The sequence below is a fragment of the Syngnathus typhle genome, linkage group LG2, assembly GCF_033458585.1.
Source record: "Syngnathus typhle isolate RoL2023-S1 ecotype Sweden linkage group LG2, RoL_Styp_1.0, whole genome shotgun sequence".
Lineage (NCBI taxonomy): Eukaryota > Metazoa > Chordata > Actinopteri > Syngnathiformes > Syngnathidae > Syngnathus > Syngnathus typhle.
This window is the reverse complement of record NC_083739.1, coordinates 25,857,655-25,883,338: the sequence shown is the minus strand read 5'-3', so window position 1 is coordinate 25,883,338 and position 25,684 is coordinate 25,857,655. Positions and strand designations below refer to the sequence as shown.

Here is a 25,684-nt window from a genome sequence, read left to right as displayed (position 1 = left end):
TTTCCAGCATCAACATGCCATTTTTAGGGTGCGTATTATACATGGGGGCGCATTATACACGGAAAAAAACGGTAAATAAAAGTTGCCAGTCTGAATGGGCAGGTTACATATGTGCGACTCTATGCAATTGAATAGTGACAGACGGCACCATTCTGCATGGGAGGAGCTGTAATAACAGTCAAGGTGGTCAACAGAGAGGAAAATCGTGAACGTAACGCGAGATTTTAGATTTAATTAACATTTCACTATTCATTTCACTATTAACATAACGATTAAATTATTTATAAGTCCTCTTTGTCATTCTAAAATTACAAATAAAGTGAGTGTTGTTGAAACCATTGACATTTCTACCTCACTACTCTTGGCTACGACTCAGCATCCAAATACTTCTTCGTTGCAGCCATTGCTCTACAAAAGGCAGTGGCTAAAAACTAGCTCAGTTTCTTCTCAAGATTGTTTTAGAAGTAGTTTTTGCTGACTGTGATGATAAAAAAAAAAAAAAAACAATGCTACACAAGCGCGAGTTGAAACACACGCACACTCACAATTACAAACGAACATCTGACCTCTGAACTTCTTGGGCGGGTTCTCTAGGTCTCCGGCGGCTGGTTCCACCACGCAACGATCATCCACCAAGCTGCACACACGCACGTATCCGCGTGCACACACACACACACACACACACACACAATTAGTATTCCATCCACCATCCATGCATTATGTTCAGCAAAAGACACTAAGTGAATACCAAACTATTAACTGTTGTTTTTTCTGTATTGTACAACAGGAACACATTGGTGATATAAATCTACCGTTTTTTTCCATGTATAATGCGCAGAATTTAACTAATTTATTGTCCTAAAATCTGGGGTGCGCATTATACATGGGTACAAAAAAAAAAAAAAAAACATTCTTTTTTTTTTTTTAAATCCGGATATGATACGGAGGCCGCCATTACAGATGCGCTTTCTTCTCTGCTGTTCACTTCAAACACGCTCCATACGAACACAATGCTCTTGTATCAGACGCTTGCTCGATCACCTGCTCGTTTGCTGTCACAATGTACCCTACACAAATCCGAAACATTTCTTCGCTATCGAGTTGGCTAGCGCATGCGCAGTGATACTGACCGGCAGAATAACATCCGGTTGTTCCCAAATATGATCTTTTTTCTGAAATAATTTTACGTTTACGGACTTAAGTAGGAGTCAAAATCTGGGTGCGTATTATACATGGGTACAGGCTTTTTTCCAGCATCAACATGCCATTTTTAGGGTGCGTAGTATACATGGGGGTGCATTATACATGGAAAAAAACGGTATACCTCATATCAGGGCAAATAATTTGCATACATAAATATTTATTCATTGTTGGCATTTTGGTTGGAATATGAATTGGATCAACTAATTTCCAATATTTATATTTCGGAAAGCATCTTCCTATTAATACAAACATCAATCAAAGGCTATGATCTCACACCATAAATTAACCATAATCACACCAGCTCAGTGGCCTAGTGGTAGAGTGTCCGCCCTGAGACTGGGACCCATTGCCTCCTTGCTTGGCACTCAGCATTAAGGGTTGGAATTGGGGGGTTAGATCACCAAATGATTCCCGAGCGCGGCACCGCTGCTGCTCACTGCTCCCCTCTCCCCCAGGGGATGGATTAAAATCACACGGGGATGGGTTAAATGCAGAGGACAAATTTCACCACACCCAGATGTGTGTGTGACGATTACTGGGACTTTAACTTTAAAATATTTAACATTATATCCCACACTACATAAAGAACCGTATATCCTACACTATAATTCAAGAGCCTCATTACAAGTTTACTCTACCAGCTACGGTTGCAAATTCAGCATTTCCTTTTAAAATTTTAGAAACTATATTAGAGGACTTAATGAATTCCAAAATAAATACATAAATGCACATTTTCACTGTTCATTTTTTAATTGCAGCAAAGCACTTTACACATCAAATAATAATACAACAACAAGGACGGTGAAAACATTAAATTGAAACACAAATTAACAACACAAACACAAAGTAGGAGCAATAGACCAATGTAATAAGAGGCATAACAATAACAACAATATGATGAAGTGTAGAAGGAAGAAGCCTTTGTACAAGTGGGGCACCCTCAAAAGCCATCCTGGTTAGTCAATGAGGAAAGTGCTGTAGCAGTGCCTGCAAGGAGGTGGTCCACCTCGCTCAGATCAGTTGGAGTAGGAGTCCAACAGCAACATCCAATTGGGTTGGTCATCGTCATTTTACCCGGAGGAGAGGGCAGGGTCAGACAGGATATGCTGGAGAGACTATGTCTCCTGACTGGCCTAAGAACGACTCCGGAAGAGCTGGAAGTAATGGGTGGGAAGAATGATGTTTGGGCTTCCCTACTGAAGCTGCTGCCCTCGCGAGCCAACTCTGGATAATCAGTAGATGATGGATGGGTCGGTGGAGTTTAAAACCAAATTAAAATTAGATTACCGTTTTTTTCCGTGTATAGTGCGCCCCCATGTATAGTACGCACCCCTAAAAATGGCATGCTGATGCTGGAAAAAAGCTTGTACCCATGTATAATACGCACCCAATTTCTATGAATTTTTTTATAATTTTGAAAAAATTTTTTTTTTTTTTTTTTTTTTTTTAAGTCCCAATGATCGTCACACACGCAGGGAGGCAATGGGTCCCATTTTTCTAGTCTTTGGTATGGTCTTAACTAGGCTGGATGTAATTTTTTTTGTTGGCGTTGATTTCTCCGACTGCCCGTAAACGCACCACCGCGCTCCGTGCGCATGGAGCGTGTTTGAAGTGAACAGCAGAGAAGAAAGGAACAAGGCAAAGTGTTGTGAAATAAAATATTACCTGTAATACGGATTTAGGTAGAGAACTGAACTCTCGCTCTTTATATAGCTGACGTGTCTTGCGCATCCGTTCTGCGCATCTGTAATGGCGGCCTCCGTATGATATCCGGTTTGCGTGTGTGCGAGAGCGAGAGAGAGCGAGAGAGAGAGCGTGCGAGAGAACGCTCAACCGTAGCGCGCCGCCGACCGCCCAACTGCACCGGGCTGGTCGATTATTGTGACAGAGCCGTCGCTGAAATTTAGAAGATATTTTTAAAGTCCTGATGTACTTTCTAAAATTTAAGTGGACCTCAGTGCGCACTGCGCAGGGAGCTTAATTTGGTGCGGTCGCGCAACCGCAGCGCGCCGGGCGCTCACTGTCGCATTGCTTAAAGAGCGCCTTTGTGTTTTAGGATGAACAGCAGAGACCAAAGGAACAAGGCAAAGTGTTGTGAAATAAAATATTACCTGTAATACGCATTTTGTTATTTGCTGATTGAAACTGCTAATTAAACTGTGAATTGAAACTAATAGGAAGAAAACAACTCTCGCTCTTTATATAGCTGACGTGTCTTGCGCATCCGTTCTGTGCATTTTATTTCACAACACTTTGCCTTTCTTCTCTGCTGTTCACTTCAAACACGCTCCATGCGACCGCAATGCTCTCGTATCAGACGCTTGCTCGATCACCTGCTCGTTTGCTGTCCCGTGCGCGCACGAAGCGCGGTGGTGCGTTTACGGGCAGTCGGAGAAATCAACGCCAACAAAAAAAATTACATCCAGCCTAGTTAAGACCATACCAAAGACTATAAAAATGGGACCCATTGCCTCCCTACGTGTGTGACGATCATTGGGACTTAAAAAAAAAAAAAAAAAAAAAATTTAAAAAAAAAAAATTTAAAAATTTTTTGTACCCATGTATAATGCGCACCCCAGATTTTAGGACAATAAATTAGTTAAATTTTGCGCACTATACACGGAAAAAAACGGTACCTCCAAGATGAAGCATTTTCCACCCTCTTCAAACTCAACCTTTGAGGAAAAAAAATGTCAAAGTCTAAGTAATGTCAAGCTTGAAGGAAAAAAGCTGTAATTTGCTGTGTGAGTGACTGCATGGGTAAGTAACAGATTCAGCAACTACAGTATTTTCCGGACTATAACGCACAGTTTTTCTTTTACATAATTTGGCCGGGGGTGCGACCTATACTCAGGAGCGACTTATATGTGAAATTATTAACACATTATTATATCACTTCATATGTTATTTTCCACACTAAATCCAATGAGAGCGCTCTACACCTGCGGAATAATTGGAACTGCAATTGACGATGAATCTGACATAAGCCACGTAGAAAACAAAGTGAAATGCATCTTGTACTTCTGGGGTTAGCGGGGTTGTTTATGAGTGACACTGAAGACGAAGATTTTGTTGGATTTAATGATTTAGAGTGACACGAATGGTTTGATAAACTTGTTATCATGTTATTTATGCTATAGTTATTTGAATAACTCTTGATATCTTACGTCAGGCACGTTCTCAGTTCCTCGTTTATGTGTTAATGTAACATTAGCATACCGTACCATTCAGCCTGTTGTTGCCTATTCATGTCTGTACTTGGTTTTGGATTTTGTCAAATAAATTTCCCCGAAAAATGCGACTTATACCGTATTTTGCGCCCTATTAGGCGCACCGGGTTATAAGGCGCACCTTCAATGAACGGCCCATTTTAAAACTTTGTCCATATATAAGGCGCACCGGACTATAAGGTGCATAAAATAGAAGCTTTACTGCAACAAACTGAGGTTGACTAGGGTTGAGGTATGCACCCACTAGCCAATAGAGGCTTTGCAGTCACGTGGTTTTATCACGTGATTTTGTGTTATGCCGCCATCTTGGCGGTCAACTCGTCAGCTCGATCCCCCCTCCCCACCATCTGTCACTTTGCTTGGGACAAAAGGAGCCTTCAGAACTGAAATTTCAACTATTCATTCAAATCAATTCACTCAAATCGTTCTCGTTATGAAAGATTTGATCACAAAACGTGTGTGGCTTTTTCTTAAATGAACACGTTTGACATTGCTATAGTGTCAGCTTTTAATTATATTGCGCTGTCATGTTAAAGCAAATTAATAAATGCAACAATATTAATTTGCTTTGAAAATACCTGAGTAATAAAATAAAATGGATGGATGAAAGAGTGATAATCACAATTAAGTATAAAGTCTCCTTTGTAATATATACTCCTTGTAGCCTGTACCCAAAAAGAGGAGTTTCTTTGCATTGAGGTTTATGCAAAGAGCTCACGTAATTATATTGTTGCGTTTTGGTGAAGTGAGTGAGTGTTCCGTCTGTACGACTGGTCTTTGAATGCACCCCGCTTCAATGGCAGAACGCGGATGAATTTAAAGACATCAAATGAGAATAATCCTTTATAAAAATTTAAATTGACTGACGCAAACGTGCGGTCTTCATGTTTTTATTGAAAACAACGTAGTGCTGACGCCGTACGACGCCGTACGACATCGGTTTTTGCTTTCCAAATAAGGTGTGCGCGCTCCCGCGGCAGGGGGAACAAAATCTCACGGGGGGACCAAATCAAGCACAACACCGGCACTGAAAAGTTGACCGCCAAGATGGCCGCCAAGCTAATGTGGGTAGCTTGATGACGTCAGCTGCAAAGCCTCTATAACCAACGAGCCCTCTGTAAACAATCGCGTTTCTCAAACGATCTCCTATATAATGATTGGAACTGACTAAAGTTCGATCTAACGCATTGGTACTACTTACCTATGTTTCCCTTCCATATCGATCCGTAGATTTACTCGAAACATTAACAGAGCAGCCTGTTTTGACATGAAATAGCCTCGCGCGTATAGCAGCTATCGTTATAGCATTAGCCATTCGCAATTTCCCATGAGCCTCAGCTCGCAATCTCCCATGAGCCTCTGCAAAGTGTAAACAATCGCGTTTCTCAAACGATCTCCTATAAAATGATCAGAACTGACTAAAGTTCGGTCTAACGCATTGGTACTACTTACCTATGTTTCCCTTCCATATCGATCCGTAGATTTACTCAAAACATTAACGGAGCAGCCTATTTTGAAATGAAATAGCCTCGTGGGTACAACAGCTATTCGGTGATGCCCCCTGACTACAGTTACCGTAATGTTGGGAAGCGATGCGACCTTGTAATTTACTAGTCGTACTAAAACGTACTAAAACATTTTGGCAGAGCACAGTGTACAACCAGTATGGATCAACAAATTCATCAATTGAGCCATATATAAGGCGCACTGGACTATAAGGTGCACTGTCGACTTTTGATAAAAATTTAGGTTTTTAGGTGCGCCTTATAGGGCGGAAAATACGGTACTCCAGTGCGACTTATATATGGTTATATGTATATGTTTTATATTTCGAGAGGGCTTGTACCAGAACCCAAACTGTGCGTGGAGGCAAGTCCGACTATATCTAGTCGGAACTTTTCTGCCTCGCACACCAGCTCCTTTCCAGCCAGAGAGGTGACATTCCATGTCCCAAGAGCCAGCTTCTGCAGCCGGGGATTAGACCGCCAAGGTCCCTGCCTTTGGCCGCCGCCCAGCTTGCACTGCACCCGACCTCTTTGGCCCCTCCCACAGGTCGTGAGCCCATGGGAAGTCCGGAGGCAGCTGACAGGTACCGAATGGCCAAGCGGAACGCGGCTTCGGCGGTTGCTGAGGCAAAAACCCGGGCGTGGGAAGAGTTGGCAAGGCCATGGAGAATGACTTCCGGACGGCTTCGAGGAAATTCTGGTCCACCGTCCGGCATCTCAGGAGGGGGAAGCAGTGCAACGTAAACACTGTTTACAGTGAAGATGGCGTGCTGCTGACCTCGACTCGTGACGTCGTGTGTTGGTGGGGAGAATACTTCGAAGACCTCAATTCCACAGACACGCCTTCCATTGTGGAGGCAGGGCCTGGGGACTCTGAGGCGGACTCTCCAATCTCTGGGGTTGAAGTCACTGAGGTAGTTAAAAAACTCCTCGGTGGCAAGGCCCCAGGGGTGGATGAGATCCGCCCGGATTTCTTAAGGGCTCTGGATGTTCTGTTCGTGCTGTTGGCTTCTTCAGGCCGTGATCTCCAGCTCGCACTGGAGCGGTTCGCAGCCGAGTGTGAAGCGGTTGGGATGAGGGTCAGCACCTCCAAATCCGAGTCCATGGTCCTCGATCGGAAAAGGGTGGAATGCCCTCTTCAGATCGGGGATGAGATCCTGCCCCAAGTGGAGGAGTTTAAGTAACTTGGGGTCTTGTTCACGAGTGAGGGGAGGATAGAGTGCGAGATCAACAGGCGGATCGGTGCAGCGTCGGCAGTATCGCGGACTCTGTACCGGTCCGTCGTGGTAAAGAGAGAGCTGAGCCAAAAGGCAAAGCTCTCAATTTACCGGTCGATTTACGCTCCTACCCTCACCTATGGTCACGAGCTATGGGTCATGACCGAAAGAACGAAATCCCGGATAAAAGCGGCCGAAATGAGTTTTCTCCGCAGGATGTCCGGGCTCTCCCTTAGAGATAAGGTGAGAAGTTCGGTCATCCGGGAGAGACTCGGAGTAGAGTCGCTACTCCTCCACATTGAGAGGAGCCAGATGAGGTGGCTCGGGCATCTCGTCAGGATGCCTCCTGGACGCCTCCCTGGGGAGGTGTTCCGGGCACGTCCCACCGGTAGGAGACCCCGGGGACGACCCAGGACGCGCTGGAGAGACTGTCTCTCAGCTGGCCTGGGAACGCCTTGGGATCCCCGGGATGAGCTAGATGAAGTGGCTGGGGAGAGGGAAGTCTGGGAGTCCCTCCTGAAGCTGCTGCCCCCGCGACCCGTTCCCGGATAAGCGGAAGAAGATGGATGGAAGGATGGATGTTTTATATTTCTTTATTATGCATTTTACTGCTGGTGTGACTTTTACCCCGGAGCGATTTATAGTCCGGAAAATACGGTAAGTGCTTGAGTGAGTGCTTGAGTGAGTGCTTGAGTGAGTGCTTGAGTGAGTGCTTGAGTGCTTGAGTGAGTGCTTGAGTGAGTGCTTGAGTGAGTGAGTGAGTGAGTGAGTGAGTGAGTGAGTGAGTGAGTGAGTGAGTGAGTGAGTGAGTGAGTGAGTGAGTGAGTGAGTGAGTGAGTGAGTGAGTGAGTGAGTGAGTGAGCGAGTGAGCGAGCGTGTGAGCGAGTGAGTGAGCGAGCGATTTACACAATTATGTTTATGAAATTGGAGCAGCATTTATGAAACATGTTTGGAACTGTATTTATTAAACATGTTTAAAGAAACACACTCCTATTAACAGTGGTGGGAAAGTTCATTTTCTACACCAACTCGTTCAAAGTTCAGTTCACAAATTTCAAAATTAAGTTGTTCAGTTCATAGTACATAATTTAAATTTCATGAACTTTATAGTTACAAGTTAGAAGGTTATAGTTATTTTCTCCCCCCCCCCAAAAAGTTCCTTTGAGCTGTTAGCCTCTGACATTTTGGCATTTTTTCATTGTTTACACCCATTCCATTCACACTAGTATCCAGGTGCTATCACCGTACAATCTTAAATACAAGAGAAAATTGCTTGATTTTTCTTTAATGAATTGAAACATAAACATGACTGTGGTCCAGAATGTGCAAACAAAACCAATCTGCTGTAGATGCCAGACTAAGGTTGCAAACGAACCATGAACAAATGAAGTATTCAATGTGTAAAACAAAAATTATAGTTCTTTCACTAACTTTTCATTTTTAGTGAATGGATTATTTCTTGTTTACTCAAAGAACTAGAATTCTTTTAGAATTTGGGACATAAAACTGCAAACGTAAAGGTGCATAGCCCAAATAAATTATTAAAACAACAGAAACAATCTCATTAAGAGTAATTTGAAGTTCAACACCAAATTCCTGAATGCTCTCACGGGATCATACCTTATCGTTGCTGTTTGACCAGAAAGGGCGAATGGGGCTGCTCGTCACGCGACATGAGTTTTCATCAAATCGAGTGTCTGTTGTCGCGCTTTTGTTGCATTTTGATAACGTACATGTCGTGTGAATGTTTGTGGCCAGGGTTGCCAAATCCCCTTTCTCCGCCTTCTTTACAGTGTGATTAGTGGGGTTGCATTTTGAAGTCTAAGAAGAGAAAACCTGACATCCTTGAGTGAAAATGAACTGCCGTACAAAACCTCTGGGAAGAGGTACAGAAGCCTGTGCTCCCGCACCACCAGACTCTCAAACAGCTTCATACTCCAGGCAGTCAGGATCCTGAACTTGCTTCCCCGTTCTGCGTAGCGTCCTGTACTTTTACTGTCTGTATGCACACTGGCTTTTATTCGTTGTGTTATCTATTTATTTATTATTTATTGTTACTCTTATTTATTGTTTGTGCCTTCTTGTTTTTTATATTGCGTTGTTTACTTGTGTGTCTATCGTGTAATATGTCTTGTCACCGTGGGATAGGGAAAACGTAATTTCGATGTCTTTGTGTGTCTCGGCATGTGAAGATGTTGACAATAAAGCAGACTTTCACTTTGAGAAAAAAAAAAAAAAAAACACCATACAATGGCTCCAAAATTAGGGCGTTCCCAAAAAACTTTCACGGAGCAAAAATGTGCTACGTTCATTTGTGTTCGCCAAAATATGAACGAGTTTATGAACTTTTGTTAATTTAATGCTTTCAGGTACAATACTGTCTGTTAAATATTGGCCTGGCCTGGATCTCAACTCTCCACACACTCTCAGAACGTAAACACCAAATAATTGTTTTTCCTTGATTATATTAATTTTGAGATTGTCTGGAGCCAAACTCATAACCATGATTAAAATTCAATTCATTGAGCTAGTAAGTAAGCAAGCAAGAGACCCAGAAGATAGATGCTTGTATGAAAAAGATACTCAAACTGACATGAGACCATAACAAATGATGCCGTTTCATAGCTCACTTCGTATTCTCTTTCTCTCTGTTCTTTGGGATTCTGCATACTGACTACAATAATCCTTAGAGCAGGGGCGGGCAAACTTTTTGACTTGCGGGCCGAATTGGGTTCTAAATTTTGACCGGGGGGCCGAACCAGGAGCAGATGGATGTAGTGTTTGTGTGTAAAGGTCATATAAATGACATGTAAAGGTCATTGCATAAAAGCTTTTTACTTTTAGCATGGATTTTTTGAAAACAAATGCATTTATTAACAGCATTAAAAAAATATTTCACCAAAAAACTACTATCAGTGATTCTTATTAAATACGACATTGTTATGATGTATAACATTTTCCATCACTTCAGCGCCTGCAGGTCAGATTTATGAAATATGTTTATCTAATGAGGCAACATCACATCCAACGGCAAACATTCTGACCAAATACATCATCTTGAAGAATCAGTGAAAGAATACATCTAAATAAAGAAATCAATAGTATTGTTGGTTTCCCTTTTTTGCCAGTGCATCATAGTCTGGAGTAAAATTTGTTGTGGTAATTCTTAGGATAGAGCCGAGGTGTCGGTCCGTTAACCTAGATCTGTGACTGGCTTTGTTGACGTTCATGTGGCTGAACGTCACGTCGCGTACGTCGAGCCAAATTGGCCACTCTCTTTTAAACACTCGGCACTGTGTCCACCTTGCTTTTTCTTGGGCGACTCATTTTAATAGAAGGATTCCAGGGGAAGGTTTGTGGGTGGCTTTAGCGTAAAACTGTATCTGAAAACAGCACGCGAATTACGAGAATATTGACGTCACAGCCTACACTCAAAATTCGGCACTGATAGATGAAATGACTACGTACTACTGAGTACGCACATGTACTTGAGAGTGTGCACCGAGCTTTCTGACGGCTCCCGGGAGTAAATGCGCGGGCGGGCGGGCGCTTTCCCATCTACTGGGGAAACATAGTAATTGTAGGGAAAATGACCCCCCCAAACATTTATAATACACTTTATTCAGGTTTGGCGGGCCGGATTAAACGGCCCCGTGGGCCGGATGTGGCCCGCGGGCCGTAGTTTGCCCATGTCTGCCTTAGAGCAATGCAGCTTCATTAGTCCAGTATGCAAACCTATGTCCATGTCTAGTTTTAGTTTAGAGACAAAGTAAAAGTTTAAACGAATGTAGGGACTACACTGTGACATGCATGACAATTAACGTTAATCAGTTACAGTAAACATACAGTAGTATAATTTTACTTCTGAATAAAAAAAGAGCTACAAAAGTAAAAAAAAACTCACCCATTTCTTAACATCGTCCCGTACGGTTTTCAAATGGTAAGACGTCAGCACTTTTTCCATTGTACGATGTGTTCAACTGGAGATTGCCCTGCTACTTAGACTTAGACTTAGTTGTAATACAACTGCCCATCTCATGTTGCAGAAAAAAAAAGGTTCATTTAGCACCACCAACACAATTTCAATTATGTGTTGCAAAGACACTCGAAAATGAATCACTGAAAGGTGAAGCCAAACAGTAACTTACCTTTAATTATGTAACTTAGATGCCCCCCGAATAGTGGCCTTTCAGCTTTTAGCTGTTTGAAGCTATTAGTCCAGCTGGAGTAAGTTCCTTTTCAGAGATAATGTTTGATCTCTCCATAAAAATCCTCCATTTCTCCTGAGAATTAGAATTACCGTTTTTTTCCATGTATAATGCGCAAAATTTAACTAATTTATTTTCCTAAAATCTGGGGTGCGCATTATACATGGGTACAAAAAAAAAACATTTTTTTTTTTTTTTAAATCCGGATATGATACGGAGGCCGCCATTACAGATGCGCTTTCTTCTCTGCTGTTCACTTCAAACACGCTCCATACGAACACAATGCTCTCGTATCAGAGCTGTTACACGTACTGTAACTGGAACACATTAAGGTTCAACTGGGGAGTAAAAATACAATTCGAGAGACGAACCCTTCCACCCATTCCGCAAACGTCTAATACAGGCCATTGTGCGTATTGCTCGATCACCTGCTCGTTTGCTGTCACAATGTACCCTACACAAATCCGAAACATTTCTTCGCTATCGAGTTTGCTAGCGCGTGCGCAGTGAAACTGACCGGCAAAGTAACATCCGGTTGTTCCCAAAGATGATCTTTTTTCTGGAATAATTTTACGTTTAGGGACTTAGGTAGGAGTCAAAATTTGGGTGCGTATTATACATGGGTACAGGCTTTTCTCCATCATCAACATGCCATTTTTAGGGTGCGTATTATACATGGGGGCGCATTATACATGGAAAAAAAACGATACACTGGAGAGAATGCATCTGTAATTTGAAAAACGCTTTTGAATGTTTTAGGCCCTCAAACGAATCTGAACACCTGAGTAGATGGCGTACCTACACCAGTCCCAACATGGCGCTGTGCATTAGAACTAGGAGAATTTTGGGCTAACTGTTTTATCAAATGCAGGACTAGTAAATAAATGGTGACTCGAGATATTCACATTATTACTCCCTTTCTCCAGCAAGATCTCAATATGCAAGCTCCGAGGTACACTTTAAGTACAGTGGTCCCTCATTTATCGAGGGAGATGTGTTCCAGAACCATTCACAAAAAGCAAAAATCCACGAAGTAGAAACGGTACGTATATCTATTCTTTGGAAATTGTGCTATTTAAACTTTATACGCTATATCAACCTTTCCCATTCCCACACTATACTATGCATTTATTGTATCTGTGCTGTAAATAAGATTCAAGATTCAAGAATCTTGAATTTGTTTTACCGAAGTCAAATTCCTTGTTTGGCACGCTCAAATATGCCAAATAGAAACTCTTGAATCTTAAATAAAAAAAAAAAACACGTAATATTGTCACGTGTCCAGATTCCTTCTGCACCGGTTGGTGCGGTTTCCTCTCGCGTGGCCAGCTGCCGCCTCCTGCACTTGAACTCATTGCTCAGAGGCACGGCCCACGCTATCGGCGCTCATTGCCGTTGTACTGACTCCTTTAGCATGGGGGTTCTTCGTGCGCAGATGTGTCACATCTCCGCTCTTGCCCTGCTGATGCGCCCTCTGCGCTAGACCTTGGTGGCATGCATCGCCAATGCGGAACTGCACATGCTAATGAGCACTGATCGCTTCCACGGGTCCGGTGTTACCCGCTGATTAGGGCGTGTATATAGGTGCCATCCGCCGGTCAGACCCCTCCTTTTCGTCTGTTTTGACACATGTACGCTTGCCACCTGATTTCTGTTACCCTAATCCGCTGTGAAGCAGTACGCCTGGCTTGTTCGTCTCCCTTGACACACGCATGTCTGCCACCTCATTCCTGTTTGCCTGATCTGGTGTGTAGCAAGATGCTTGGACTCTGTTTGGCCCGACCTTATGCCTGTCCCCAAATACAAGCTTGCTTTGCACCTGTCTACCACCTCCTGCACTTGCTCTGCTGGCGTCCCAGCCTCCCTTTTCCTCTTTTCTCGTTCTCTAAATAAAGAGTCTGTGTTGTACATGGTTGTCCTGCCTCATTCGTGACAGGCTGGCTATCGCGCTTCCCGTACTTGTCAACAGAGACGCACATTGCTCAGAGGAACGTCCAACGCTATCAGTGTGTATTTAAATGCAGTCCTCTCATCACTTAAAAAACCGCTAAGTAGCGAATCCACAATAGGTGAAGCGCAAAGCGACAAGGGATCACTGTATATGTCCTTCAGACTAATCCACTTTTTAGGGCAAAAGTCCTCTGACGGCAATAAAAAAAAACTAAAATAATACTGTTATGTAAAAAATTGTGCCATTGTGGTAGACTTTAACAGCTGATAAAAAAACAAACAAATAAAAACATCCCAAGTAAATCTCAAGTTTCTTGCTCACAGTTCTCCACGCCTGCTCCTGTTTAATTTTGTCGCGGTATTGCAGTTCTCGGGATGATCATCTTTTCCTGCACTGTTTTACTGCATTTGGTTCTCTCTTTCTCCACACACTCCGCCGGTACACTACACAATGTGTCACGTGGTGCGTTCCCAAAGCTGACAAAAACGCTAACTTCACTTTAAATCCAACGAAGAGGCCTTGCTTGGTCCCATGTCCCACACTTCAAACTCATCCGCGCTGCTCTGCACTCACGCCCAGTGTTCAAATAGGTAAACTACAGTTGAAAAAGGGTTAAATACATAGCTACGAATGTTAAAAATGTTATTTGAAACACTTATTTCCCTTCTACAACTTTTTATTATAGTTGTAACAGGAATATGCTAACCCTTTGAACCCAAATGTAATTCCATATCAGACATTTACAAACAGGTGCTTTCATTTTAAATTTCACACCGAACCTATGCGATCGGTATCAGATCGGTATCAGCTGTTCACATTCATGGAGGATTGGTATCGGGATCGGTAGCACAAAATGCTGATCGAAACATCCCTACTTAATAATTATGATTACGATCCAATTCAAGATACGATATTTTTTATGGAGTGGATAATTACATCCAGTCATTGACATTGGTTTAAGTAATGTTTTCTATTTTTGCTTTAATTGCCATTTATACAAAACCCTTGTCTGAAGATGCATTATTTTTTTCATTTCACTTAATCCTCCTAAAAATGTTATATCGGCCATCCCTGATTATCAACCGCGTTAGTTAGTTAGTTAGTTAGTTAGTTAGTTAGTTAGTTAGTTAGTTAGTTAGTTAGTTAGTTAGTTAGTTAGTTAGTTCCTCCCTTTCCTATTGGAATATTGCACGATGAGTTCTCTCTATTTGCTCTGGTCACTGGCGCTCCTTCCTGCTCCATGCCAGCTAACTCCCATCTCTCTCAGCTCTACCTTGGCTCAACCGCGTTAAGACTGATGCTAATGCATACAAATTATAGAACAAAGCACACACACATGGACCAACACATACCAAGAGTCGAGAAACTTTCATAATATTGCTGCTTTGACTTTTGGAATACACATTGTTTGCTTTTTAGAATCAGCCCTCATTTACTGACAGTAGTCAAACATATACGTGTCAGCACCTTCATGCGCTCACACACACGGAACACACACTGTAAAGCAGGAACAGGATGTGGTAATGAGTTTTAAGAGATTTGCACAGTGTGTGTGTGTGTGTGCGTGTGTGTGCGTGTGTGAGTGCGTGTGCGTGTATGCCTGTGTGCGTGCATACGTACGTGCGTGAGTGCGTGTTTGTGTGTGCGTACGCATGTGTGCATTTGCATGTGCGTTTGACGACTGTCAGTGAATGAGGACTGACTAAAAAGTAAACAATGTGTATTTGAGAAGTCAATTCCACAATAATCTAGAACTTTCTTGACTCAGATTGCTTCAGCACCCTGTCTCACAGGTTTGACTTGTTCACACCTTTGATCAACACACACGTACCTAAAAGGTTTTTAAATGTAAGCAAGCTTGTTTTTATGTCCTTCACTTGTCAGTTTGTTTTCTTCCATCAGATCAGCAGAGTTCATGCTAAGTTACAACATCTCAGGTAGTAGCATAACGTTTTGTTTAAAGAATGGTAGTGAAGCATTATTTTACTGAAAATACTAGATAGTAATGCAACCTCGATTCACAAATGTCCACCTTTACTAACAATTTGGGTTATAAACAAGATTTTCCAAAATACTGTACATTACCTTGGTTCTCGTGTTGTTCTCAGAGGAAAAAGAAGGGTGTCAAAAAAATAAATAAAGATGTGGTTTGACCACTATTTCCATACTTCCCCGGAACAGGTCCAACAAGGAGGCCAACCCTTCATCTGAGTGTGGATGTTTAGAGCATCTTCTTTTCAGAAAGGGGGTGGAGGTGGTACCCCCCCCATACGTGGACTTCAGGAGAAATGAAGATCAAATGAACCCTTACAGATTTTAATTGAATATATAACGACGTATGAATAATTCAGCTTTCATAAAGATCTCAGAATGCGTCGTGTTTGCATATGTTGAACAATTTAGCTTACATAAAGTCTCTCGGAACACGTCGTGTTCGCCAATGTTCGTGACTGATGAAAGGAATAAGACAAACGTGACAGGGCACTTCAGCTGCAGAGAGACTGCTCATTTATCTTACCGTTTTTTTCCGTGCATAATGTGCCCCCGTGCATAATACGCACCCTAAAAATGGCATGTCGATGCTGGAAAAAAGCCTGTACCCATGTATAATACACACCCAAATTTTTACTCTTACTTAAGTCCGTAAACGTAAAATTATTTCAGAAAAAAGATCATCTTTGGGAACAACCGGATGTTATTCCGCCGGTCAGTATCACTGCGCGTGCGCTAGCAAACTCGATAGTGAAGAAATGTTTCGGATTTGTGCAGGGTACATTGTGACAGCAAACGAGCAGGTGATCAAGCAAGCGTTTGAAGTGAACAGCAGAGAAGAAAGGAATAAGGCAAAGTGTTGTGAAATAAAATATTACCTGTAATACGCATTTTGTTATTTGCTAATTGAAACTGCTAATTAAACTGTGAATTGAAACTAATAGGTAGAGAACTGAACTCTCGCTCTTTATATAGCCAGGGCTCGAAACTAACGATTGCCCGATTGCCCGGGGCAAGTAGCGATGGCAGACGGGCAAGTAGAATTTTTCCTCACTTGCCCGAACTTGCCCTGCCATAATACCATGTTTTCAAGCTGTAAAAAGACGATTTTGTGCATAATTTCTCGCAACTTCTGCCGCTTCTGGTCCGACATTTTGTTTTCTAGGGAGCGGTTAGTTTCTCGTGTAAGTCTGCAATACATTGATAACGGCAAAGCGCTTCGTAATTAAATGCATGCTCCCTCGTCCCTGGCTCTTCTGCGCCTGCGCACCAGCAGAGCTTGTTTCCGTGTCGGGCAAGTAAAAATCCACTCCAAAAAAATTCGGGCAAGTAAAATTTTGTTTCGGGCAAGTAAAATTTTCTCCAACTTGCCCGAGGGCAACTTGGGCAAAAAATAAGCTTCGAGCCCTGATAGCTGACGTGTCTTGCGCATCTGTTCTGCGCATACTCTCATGGCGGCCTCCATATGATATCCGGTCTGCAATGGAGATTAAAAAACAAACAATATTTGACAATAACACACCATCAAGGATTGAATCATCGCATCAGACGATTTGTCGTCAATTATGAATTTTACTGACTAAGTGTGTTTCCAGGATGGCGCGATTGACAACAAACAAGAAGAATGGTGTGATTTCAAGTTTTATTTCGAGGGAGATTCTCTTCAAAAATTGTTGTACCCATGCATAATGGGCACCCCAGATTTTAGGACAATAAATTAAATTGTGCGCATTATGCACGGAAAAACACGGTAAATCAGCCGTGGAGAGGCTCATCCTTGTGATATTGTCGTAAGTACCGTATTTTTCAGACTAAAGGTCGCTTCGAAATATAGGTCGCATTAGCCATAAAATGCACAATAACATGAAAAAAACATATACGTAATTCGTTCCGGAGTATAAGTCAAATTTTGGGGGAAATGGCCATTATGGCCCGGAAGTAAGATGGCGGCGCGTGCACACGCAGCGGCCTCTCTCTGTCCCAAACGGTGTTTTGTTTTGTCGTTTAATGTGGGTTTTGTCCGACAGTTTTGTGTGTTCGTCTCGTCGCACCGGGTTGTGCTACAAGTACAGCGGGCTGGTTCTGCTCGACATCGGCGAAAGCGAGTTTTGTGGCGATCTGGACTTTGAAGCGGGGACATTAAAGGCGCTCGGTCTGCTCCGTCCTGAAGCGTCGGAAGCGGTGTGCGAGGAGGCTGAAGAGGGGCGAGAGCGGGGGCGTCCGGGCCAGGCTGGCGGCCAACCCAGCTCGCCCGGCCGTGCCTTCCTTTCTTCTGGCGAACGTTCGATCACTGGGCATCAACATGCCTGCTGAGATCTACAAACCGGACAGTGCGTAACTGCTGTGCATCTGGAGCGGCTAGTGTGCTATCGGGCGGACCGGGCCATTGTACGAGGGGGAACATCGCGAGGAGGTGGAATGCGCGTCTACATCCGTGACGAATGGTGCCGGGACTCTGTGGTGGGATGCAAGCACTGCTCGCCTCTGGCGAAGTTTGTGATCTCCAGGCTTTTGGGGTCCTGAACTCTCTTCCCCGTTGTTTACTTGTATGTTACTCGTGTACTGTGTCTCGTCACCGTGGGAGAACAGACGTGAACGAGCATCAACAGGCTAAACGATAGGTATGCTAACGTGACATAAACACAAACGAAGAGCTGAGAATGGGCCTGACATAACATTCAGAGTTATTCAGATAACTATTACATAAATAACACATTTCTAAAACCATCTGTGTCACTACAATTCATTAAATCCATTGATCAAGTCAAGTTTATTTGTATAGCCCTAAACCACAAGCAGTCTCAAAGTCAGTCCTTTATGTCAACAATGCAGGCCGGGTGCGCGCCGCTGATGGCGGTTGCACTTCAAAATATTCCACAGGACCATATAACGATATATAAATTATATATCAAATAATGGGCGATTGACAACAATCTAACTATCTGTGTCACTCCAAATCATTAAAGCCATCTATTGTCCTTTATGTCAACAATGCCGGCTGGGTGCGCGCCTCTGACGGTGCTTGCACTTCAAAAATGTCCACAGGCCCATAAAACGATATATAAATTATATATCAAATAACTATTATATAAGCAATAATATTATCAAACCATCTGTGTCACTCCAAATCATTAAATCCATCGATCAAATTCCTCGTCCTTTGTCAACAACGTACGCCCCGACGTCAGCCTTTTCGTTATTCCACAGATCTAGTATATAACTATATTGTAGCGTTAACAAAGTACAAGGAAAGACGTGGGTTTGGTGAACAGCTCTTTATTTACCAAAACAAGAGTTCAACGAGCCAACAACTACTGAACTGTAATGATAAAAACATATACAAGTTGCTACACGAAATGAAATATATCAAATAACTATAACATAAATAGTTCACCGCCACACGGCCCCAAGCACCGGCGTCGACTTCCAGGCCTGTGGCGGTGTGGACTTCCATCCCCAGAGGTGGCACTTCCAGCCAAGGAGGTGGAAGAGAGCTCCATAAAATAGGACCGCGCGTGCGTAATAGCCATGTCCGAGCCCCATCCACCGTCCCCAGACAGCCACCCGGCCGAACGCCGGCTCCCGACTTCCATCCACGTAGGTGAAAGAGAGCTCCGTAGACTAGGACCGGGCGTGCGTAAAAGCCTTGTCCGAGCCCCATCCACCGTCCCCGGTCAGCCACCCGGCCGAGCGCTGACCCTCGACTTCCATCCACGGAGGTGAAAGAGAGCTCCGTAGAGTAGCCATAATTGTTTTTCAAACCTTCTGGGTCACTCCAAATCATTAAATGCTTCAAACTCTTCGTCCTCCGTGTCACTGGCAAACAAAGCCGCTAATGATGCCGGTAGTACGTGGGGCCCTTCGTCATCTTCGTCATCCCGTGATTGAATCTTTGTCCTTTATGTAAACAACCGCCGCGCCGCAAATTCAAATTACAGTAATCCCTTGCTACATCGCGGTTCATTTATCGCGGTTTCACTTTTTCCTTTTTAATTTTGGACATTTGTGAAAAAATTCACGTACAAGTCGCCCACCCCACCCAAACTATGACAAAAACGCGACTTATAGTCCGAAAAATGCGGTAGAGATGTCCATGCAAATTTTGGTGCTAACTGATAGCTGTTTTGGGACATTTTAAGCGACAATCCGTACAATTATTTCCAATGGGGAAATTGTGATTGCTTCCTTCCATGACATTGTCAACCAAGACGTTTCATTATTTCTCCAAAATGAATGGATAAAATAGAAAATGCTAACTTTTTTCATTTTCCTGATTAAAAAAAATAGCTAGTTAGTGAAAGATGAACCATCCTCTTTTTACTCTCCCTTTAATAAGTTTTCCGACTGAGTGAGTGGTCATTGAATGCACGCGAGGTCTCCTGCAGAACGAGAGTAGGAAATAAAAAAAATAATATGGAATAAAATAAACCTAAAGATGAAAATTTCCAAACCCAAAGTGTCAGATTGTAAGATCTGTCCATCCATCCATCCATCTATTTTCTGTACCGCTTCGTCCCCACGGGGCTTGCGGGTGTGCTGGAGCCTATCCCAGCATCATCGGGCAGAAGCGGGGGACACCCTGAACCGGTTGCTAGCCAATCGCAGGGCACACAGAGAAAAACAACCATTCGCACTCGCACTCACACCTAGGGACAATTTGGAGTGCTCGATCAGCCTACCAAGCATGTTTTTGGGATGTGGGAGGAAACCGGAGTGCCCGGAGAAAACCCGGCCCGGGGAGAACATGCAAACTCCACACAGGGAGGGCCGGAGGTGGAATCGAACCCGCACTCTCCTAACTGTGGGGCGGACGTGCTACCCAGTGCTCCACCGAGCCGTTTAGAAATCAGTTCCTATTTGAGAGAGAGAGGAACTGGAACAATTTCTATGAGTACATTGACTTTAGTGGAGATACGATCAAACCGATAGAAGTTCAAGTTCAGACGCGACTTTATTTTGAAATCCAGTTCATTGTTGCTTGCTTCCTCTTTCCGGGAGCGCACTGCGCGTGTTGTGTTGTGAGCAGAGCACGCACGTGAAAGGGGAGTTGACAACTAGTACGCGGCTCCTGGGCTGGTGCTATGGCTAGTGTCCAAAAAGACGAGGAAATTTGCTCCCCTTTAGGCTTCAAGTCATTCGTTTGGAAGCACTTTGGATTCCAAAGAAAAGATGGCTCAACGGACAAGACACGTGCAGTTTGTAAATCCTGCCATGCGGTGATCAAATATTCAGGGAGCACAAATCTCGCCGCACATTTAAAGAAAAAACACAACGTCAAAGTTTAGTGTTAAAATAAGCACTTTGTATACTACAATACTCTTGTAATTTCCTAAATAGAGTTTGCAGTACCTTGTTGATTTTACATATGAATTGTTATAAATCAGGTTATTGTTCTATATTTTTTATTTAAAAAAAAAAATCGATCGTAGAGCACTATATCGCGATATATCGTGAATGAATCGCAGCAGGCTTTAAGATATCGGCAAATATCGTATCGTAGTTCTTTGTATCGATATTATATCGTATCGTGACAAAACCCGCGATTTACACCCCTAGTAAATAATCTTATGTATTATTGTTGTTGTTTTTATTAATACTGGTAGTAGTAGTATTATTATTATTATTGACTAATGTTGGAACATGAAAGCGATTATTCTATTTAATGACTGGAGGAACTGAAAATGCTACCTCCATAATTTCATATCTTGATTTCAATAATAAACATTTTAATATTTTGGTAAAAGGACAAATGAAAGAGAGTATGATTTTCACCTAGAAACAAACTTTTTCCATAACATGTACGATGAATCTATGTACGTATATACTAGGGGTGTAAATCGCGGGTTTTGTCACGATACGATATCATATCGATACAAAGAACTACGATACGATATTTGCCGATATCTTAAAGCCTGCTGCGATTCATTCACGATATATCGCGATATAGTGCTCTACGATCGATTTTTTTTTTTTTAATGAAAAATATAGAACAATATCCTGATTTATAACAATTCATACGCAAAATCAACAAGGTACTGCAAACTCTTTATTTAGGAAATTACAAGAGTATTGTAGTATACAAAGTGCTTATTTTAACACTGAACTTTGATGTCGTGTTTTTTCTTTAAATGTGCGGCGAGATTTGTGCTCCCTGAATATTTGATCACCGCATGGTAGGATTTGCAAACTGCACGTGTCCTGCCCGTTGAGCCATCTTTCCTTTGGAATCCAAAGTGCTTCCAAACAAATGACTTGAAGCCTAAAGGGGAGCAAATTTCCTCGTCTTTTTGGACACGAGCCATAGCACCAGCCCAGGAGCCGCGTAGTAGTTGTCGACTCCCCTTTCACGTGCCTGCTCTGCTCACAACACAACACGCCCCCGCACTGCTCCCGGAAAGAGGAAGCAAGCAACAATGAACTGGATTTCAAAATAAAGTCGCGTCTAATGTCCGAGGTCAAACACGGCGATATAAATCGATGTTTACGTTCAGCATCGATGCCAATAAATCGTAGAGCATTATATCGATTAATCGATGTGTATCGATGAATCGTTACACCCCTAATATACATACATACATACATACATACATACATACATACATACATACATACATACATACATACATACATACATACATACATACATACATACATACATACATACATACATACATACATACATACATACATACATACATACATACATACATACATACATACATACATACATACATACATACATACATAGAGCTTACATTTATAAAGATACATTTATACACACGCATATGCAAACAAACACAAACGCAAACATGAGTGTCATTCTACTCTGACTGTAGTCTAACGCAGTGGTCCCCAACCACCGGGCCGCGGACCGGCCGGTCCGTGGGTCACTTGGTACCGGGCCGCCAAGCCGCACAGAATTTTTTTTTTTATCGACGATCAATTAATTCAGGTCAAGACACTCGTCCCGGTCACGTGACATATTTCCCCAGTCGAGCCCGCAAAGCTAATATGTGGCGACAGGCTAACTAACCAGGCAGTGAAGCATTCAAAACTGCTTCAACACATGGAGACCAAGCATCCTGCAATAAAAGACAAACCTTAATCACTTCGGGTGTCATTGTCTCCGATTACGTCTAGATGGGACCGGGTCGTTTCTGAGAAACAAACTCAGTGCTCCCACTCATTCAACGTAATGGTGAGTTTTATTTTTGTCATTTGTACTTGTTTTTATGTCAGTCGTATCATTTTATTTCCTCGTATTTATGTATTTATTGTAAATGTATTATTCATTTATTTATATAAATGTATTATTTATTTATATAAATGCCGGTCCGCGAAAATATTTCTGACATGTAACTGGTCCGTGGCGAAAAAAGGTTGGGGACCACTGGTCTAACGTGTCTTCGTTAGCTGTTTTTATTCATGACCATAAGACAACATAAGTGTGTATTGTTGCGTGCGTGCGTGCGCGCGCGTGCGCGTGCGCGCGTGTGTGTGTGTGTGTGCTCACCCAAGGGTGCTGATGAAGCCATTAACGGTGCCCTCGGCGTACAGGGACACCAGGTCTCCAATGTGTAAGAAACTGGACGCTGGGTCCGACATGTTAGCTATGCAGTTGAATCACGAAGTTGGAGTGAGCACAAATTCGCCGGTGCCCCCGCTTCCTCAGACCACCACCTCGCTTATGCTTCACTTGGTAATAGCTGGAGGTCGCTGTACTTAGCGACACATCTGCCAGTCCCCTCCTACAAAGCAGGAAATGAGTGAAGGTGTGAGGCGTGTGACCAATGTGTTTCGAGGGACACGCCCCCTGCTTCAAACAGCACGTGATCTGACTCCCCAGAGAGCAAAAGATATTAAATCAACGTAGAACTAGGGTTGAGAAGGTTAATTTTTGGTTATGGTTGAAGATGGGTCGGTCATTCATAGTTGATTCAACATTTGTCACTGTTGAAGTTTGTGTTCAAAAGACACCACTGAATAATCTATGTTGTATCTTGTCTGGTTTAAAACGTTTGAAAGGTCAATGTTTATAATGTTGAATCTAAGTTTGTCCTTCTCGGCTCGGTGGGTCCAAGGTGGTGCTGACAGGATAATCAGAGCGGCTGGTACATGCCAGTCCTGACCAAGGCGTGCAGTTATCCTGATAGAGAGATAGAGAGATAGAGAGATAGATAGATAGATAGATAGATAGATAGATAGATAGATAGATAGATAGATAGATAGATAGATAGATAGATAGATAGATAGATATTTAACTTCAGTGCTCGGTACTTACTGTAAAGCACATAACAATAATCAAACGTTATTATAATTGAACTTTACCTATTCATTAATACAAAATATAGAAACAGTGAGACCTAGTGACCTAAATCTATCACTGTGATTGTGATTATGATTAATATAGTTGTCATTACTAGAGGAAAGAGAGAAAAGTCTGATGCTTTGTATTCACGTCTACAGTAAGTTCGATAGAGCCAGATAGCAACTAAGACCAACCAAAGGAGGACAACCAACGTCAAAGAAAGTGGTAGGTCTGTTAAAATTCCCTCGAGTGGTGACTTCAAAGAAAGGAGATGTAGCCCAGTACCTAAAGGGGTACATACAAGAACTTAGTCAAGAAAAGCTTGGACGGTTTTTGAAGTACTACTGCACAGGCTCTGATTTCTCAGTCTCTCTGTTTAATTCACAGTGCTGACGTGTCACTAGAAGACCCATCCTTCCCATAGTGCAGGTGGGAAACTGTTGAAGCTGTCTGACAGCTATAACCATTTCCCATACTTCCACTGTGAATTTGATTCCATTCTTGAAAACAACATCTAGATCAGGGGTGGGCAAACTACGGCCCGCGGGCCACATCCGGCCCACGGGACCGTTTAATCCGTCCCGCCAACCCTGAACAAATTGTATTATTAAACTTTTTTTTTTTTTGGTCATTTTGCCTGCAATGACTGTGTTTCCCCAGTAGATGGGGAAGCGCTCGCCTGCGCATTTACTACCGGAAGCCGTGTCAGAAAGCTCGGTGCACACTCACAAGTGCGTGTACGTACTCAGTAGTACGGACATGGCACACTCGCGCTCTATTTGTATCAGTCCCGACTTTAGAGCGTGGGCTGTGACGACAGCATTCTTGTAATTCGCGCGCTGAGCTTTCAGATGCAGTTTTGCGCTAAAGCCACACACAAACCATCCCCTGGAATCCTTCCATTAAAATGAGTCGCCCAAGGAAAAGCAAGGTGGACACAGTGCCGAGTGTTTAAAAGAGAGTGGCCAATTTGGCTCGACGTACGCGACGTGACGTTCAGCCACATGAACGTCAACATCAACCCGTCACAGATCGAGGTAAACGGACCAACACCTCGGATCTCTCCTAAGAATTGCCACAACAAATTTTACTCCAGACTATGACGCACTAGCAAAAAAGGGAGACCAACAACACTGTTCTCACTGAAAACGAAGGGGAGGCATTTTGAATATGATTTGTACACGTAGCAGGGATTGAAACCAGGGCTGTGGACTCGGACTTGGACTCGGACTAGGTCGGACTCTGTCTTTTTTGCCGGACTCGGACTCGGTGCTGATTTTGATCGAGTCCACCGAGTCTGACAATAAAAAAAATACGTTCCATTTTACTTTCATCATGCTGCAGAGAATGCGCGTAGAAATACTGTCCACAGCCCTGCTTGCTTGTTCTGAAGGCAAATTTAGTTGTTGCGTGCGCGCACGTACAAGACCCACAATGCCCCCCGCGCAGCCAAGCTGAAAGAACCAGCTGCAGTTCTCCCCTGCCGCGGGACCGCGCAAGCCTTATTTGGAAAGCGAAAAACCGATGTCGTACGGCGTCAGCACTATGTTGTTTTCAATAAAAACATGAAGAACTCCCGTTTGCGTCAGTCAATTTTAATTTTTTATAAGGGATTATTCTCATTTGATGTCTTTAAATTCATCCGCGTTCTGCCATTGAAGCGGGGTGCATTCACAGGCCAGTCGTACAGACGGAAACGTTTTGTGATCAAATCTTTCATAACGAGAATGATTTGAGTGAATTGATTTGAATGAATAATTGAGAAGAAATTTCAGTTCTGAAGGCTGCTTTTGTCCCAAGCAAAGTGACAGATTGTGGGGAGGGGGGATAAAAATTGTAAAATCAATTTACTCAAATCATTCTCGTTATGAAAGATTTGATCACAAAACGTGTGTGGCTTTTTCTTAAATGAACACGTTTGACATTGCTATAGTGTCAGCTTTTAATTATATTGCGCTGTCATGTTAAAGCAAATTAATTAATGCAACAATATTAATTTGGTTTGAAAATACCTGAGTAATAAAATAAAATGGATGGATGGATGAATGATGATCACAATTAAGTATAAAG

The 25,684-nt window shown here is 42.8% G+C and overlaps 1 protein-coding gene across 2 annotated transcripts in view; it reads right to left on the bottom strand.

Moving 5' to 3' along the window:
• itpr3 (inositol 1,4,5-trisphosphate receptor, type 3) overlaps nucleotides 1-23,060 on the bottom strand; it is a 534,890-nt gene extending 511,830 nt beyond the window's left edge. For both annotated transcript variants that reach the window (XM_061272597.1, XM_061272598.1), the window contains exons 1-2: nucleotides 22,820-23,060; nucleotides 567-637 (exon numbers count right to left, since the gene is read on the bottom strand). In XM_061272597.1, coding sequence (XP_061128581.1) covers nucleotides 567-637; nucleotides 22,820-22,911 — 163 coding nt within the window. In that variant the 5' untranslated portion in view covers nucleotides 22,912-23,060. The remainder of the gene's footprint in view (nucleotides 1-566; nucleotides 638-22,819) is intronic.
• Nucleotides 23,061-25,684: the final 2,624 nt, after the last annotated feature.